Source organism: Uranotaenia lowii, chromosome 1 (assembly GCF_029784155.1).
Source record: "Uranotaenia lowii strain MFRU-FL chromosome 1, ASM2978415v1, whole genome shotgun sequence".
NCBI lineage: Eukaryota > Metazoa > Arthropoda > Insecta > Diptera > Culicidae > Uranotaenia > Uranotaenia lowii.
The window spans coordinates 200,478,335-200,480,724 of record NC_073691.1 but is presented as its reverse complement, the minus strand read 5'-3'; the positions used below and the strand labels follow the sequence as shown (position 1 = coordinate 200,480,724).

The following is a 2,390-nucleotide window of genomic DNA, read 5'->3' as shown; positions in this document are numbered from 1 at the left end:
ACTTGGATTCCCTGACCGGAAAAGTACTCATTTCTCAATGATACTTCTACCCAGAATATCTTGCAACACTGTTGTGTTACCACGAACCCAATTTGAGTAGTCTCGTTGTAGCGTTATAATTAAGTATTTGTGGTTGTTTAATTTTAGGCGTGTAGTGATTGGGTTCATTCAAGCCAAAACTTGAGTGTTAAGAATTAAGCGTGTTAAACGTCAGACACACACCTGGAGAAACGTAAACAAAAACGACGAACATATAAAAACAGCAGAAAAGGACACGGATGCCGGTATTTCGTGAAAAGGTTGTGCAACAAGAAACCACATCGAATTGGTACTTCTATAAGGTGAGACAAAACAAAAAGCACTTAAAAGGAACGGTTTAACAGGACCTTGCACAATTCACAGCCAGATCAAGAAATCTCTCGGTCCGGAAGAGGAAGTGCGCCGGTGCCAGTGTACACATTGTGATAACAAGTCCGAAGACAACTGCAGAGCGACAACTGCCAAGTATGAAAACAAATTTGGACAAATTCAACGGCCTCTGGTGGGTGACTACTAAGTTTGTTGTGCAGTAGGAACGAATCGTAAAAGCCATAATTTCTCGCCGACAGGTCGTTGTTGCAGAGCCGAGTGTTGTTGTTCGGGAGCTCAACGCACTATGGGGCCCAGCTCGTGTTGCCAAGCCGCAACAGAACCAGCCGGAAGCAGACAGCGGAGGTGCTCCGGGCAGAGGTGCGTGCCCGTGGAGCAGTGTAACCAGGCAGGGTTGCCAGAAAATTCGTGATATTAAGCTGGTATACACCTGTGCCGTCTGAGCTGTGATATAACTGTTGTTATTGTTTGGATGTTATGGTAGGAAACGGGCCCGTGAATAATACTGTTAAGCTAGCGTAGGTTTTTAATGAGTTGTAATAGTAAAAATGTAAAATAGCTACAAGATTTGGGTTTTGACTGTTTGTGTTTTGGGTAAAAGTCAGCCGTGCAGCACACACTGATAGTCAGTGGTGCTCAACTTGTTTCATCGTGTAACCGTGTGATGATGTAAACATTTATACTGTCTTGTCATCATGATCAATGATCACTATTCTATAGTTTGGTAATCATCAATTGGGAATTGCCAAAAGCATGCGGTGAACGAAAACAAACAATGTTTTGATTTCGCCGACGTAGTAGCAGATTTCTTCGGCTGTTTCAAAAGAACGTTTTCCTCTGGTGGATCCGAAAATCGTAAGCTCAACAGTATTGGTAGTGTCAACGATCAGTAATCAAAAGTTTCGATGGAATTTAATTTTATTTAACACTACAAACATTAAAACAAATTAATGCGAATTTCCACAGAGAACTTTAAAGAAATGAGAATGTAAACAATACACATCTGAAGATATGTACTTCAGTACTTCACATTTCACGTTTGTTTTTCAATCATTTTGGCGTTCTTCTTCTGCAGCATGAATACTTGTCATTGTGCTTTCTTTCTGTCTTATAAATCGGCATATTTCTTTTCCCAAGTAGAAAAGAACTCCAAGATGACAATGAAAAGACATATGCATCAGCATCCTCCATCGGACAAAATAGAAGCACTAATTCGAGAAATTCGTTTAACTTATATGATAGCGTGTATTCTGGACACAACGTAGTCAGGGATGCCAGTTTATTTCTTTTCTTGCATAATGAAAATTTACGAAACATGAATAAATAGAATGATAAAAATATGTTTTAAGAAAACATGATGAAATACAACAATAATTTAAAAGGAAAATATATACAGACCTCGTTTGATTTTGGCAACACACCCGTACATTTTGTGTTGCCAAAATCGAACGGTTTTTTTTCTCAAGGTTTTTTTTCACTTATTACTACAAAAAAACTATTGTTATTACCATTCAAGAAATTTTTACACAGTTTTAGACCATTTCAGTAATTTTTTTAATTTTTTATCATATTTTTGATGAATTTAGCACTTTTCTAGTTGTGTTTATAATCATTGTTTTTTTGTCATATTGGGTATTTTTAACATTCTTATTAATTTTTTAGTTTTTTTTAATCATTTCAAGTTTGTTTGTATTTGTTTTATAATTTCATGAAATTTTTATCTATTTGACATTTTTGAGTACTTTATAAATTAAAAAAAATGTTTTTGTTGCTGTATTTTATAACCATTCAAGAACGTAAAAACATATTTGGTACTTGTCAAAATTATATTGGTCATGCTAGTTGTTTTTCCTGAAAACCGCACAATTTTGGCACATGTGCCAAAATAGGATGTTGCCAAAATCGAAAGTTTCCAAAATCGAATGTTGCAAAAAACGAACGGGGTTTGTATAAAATACTCAAAAATGATGAAAATTTTATAAAATTGAAACAAAAAATACAAACCACAGTAACGAAAAGCG

At 35.8% G+C, this 2,390-nt stretch overlaps 1 protein-coding gene across 1 annotated transcript; it reads left to right on the top strand.

The window, feature by feature from the left end:
- The first annotated feature begins 245 nt into the window (after positions 1-245).
- On the top strand, positions 246-854 carry LOC129756240 (uncharacterized). The gene is made up of 3 exons (XM_055753050.1): positions 246-341; positions 407-541; positions 609-854. Exons 1-3 carry the CDS (start codon positions 279-281, stop codon positions 810-812), a joined length of 402 nt encoding a protein of 133 aa, XP_055609025.1. The 5' UTR covers positions 246-278; the 3' UTR covers positions 813-854.
- Positions 855-2,390: the final 1,536 nt, after the last annotated feature.

Excerpts from the sequence above, each read along its gene's own strand:
- LOC129756240 (XM_055753050.1), top strand. The coding sequence starts at position 279 with ATGCCGGTATTTCGTGAAAAGGTTGTGCAACAAGAAACCACATCGAAT. Across the intron at positions 342-406 it reads CGAATTGGTACTTCTATAAG|ATCAAGAAATCTCTCGGTCC; the intron begins GTGAGACAAAAC and ends ATTCACAGCCAG. Across the intron at positions 542-608 it reads GACAAATTCAACGGCCTCTG|GTCGTTGTTGCAGAGCCGAG; the intron begins GTGGGTGACTAC and ends TCTCGCCGACAG.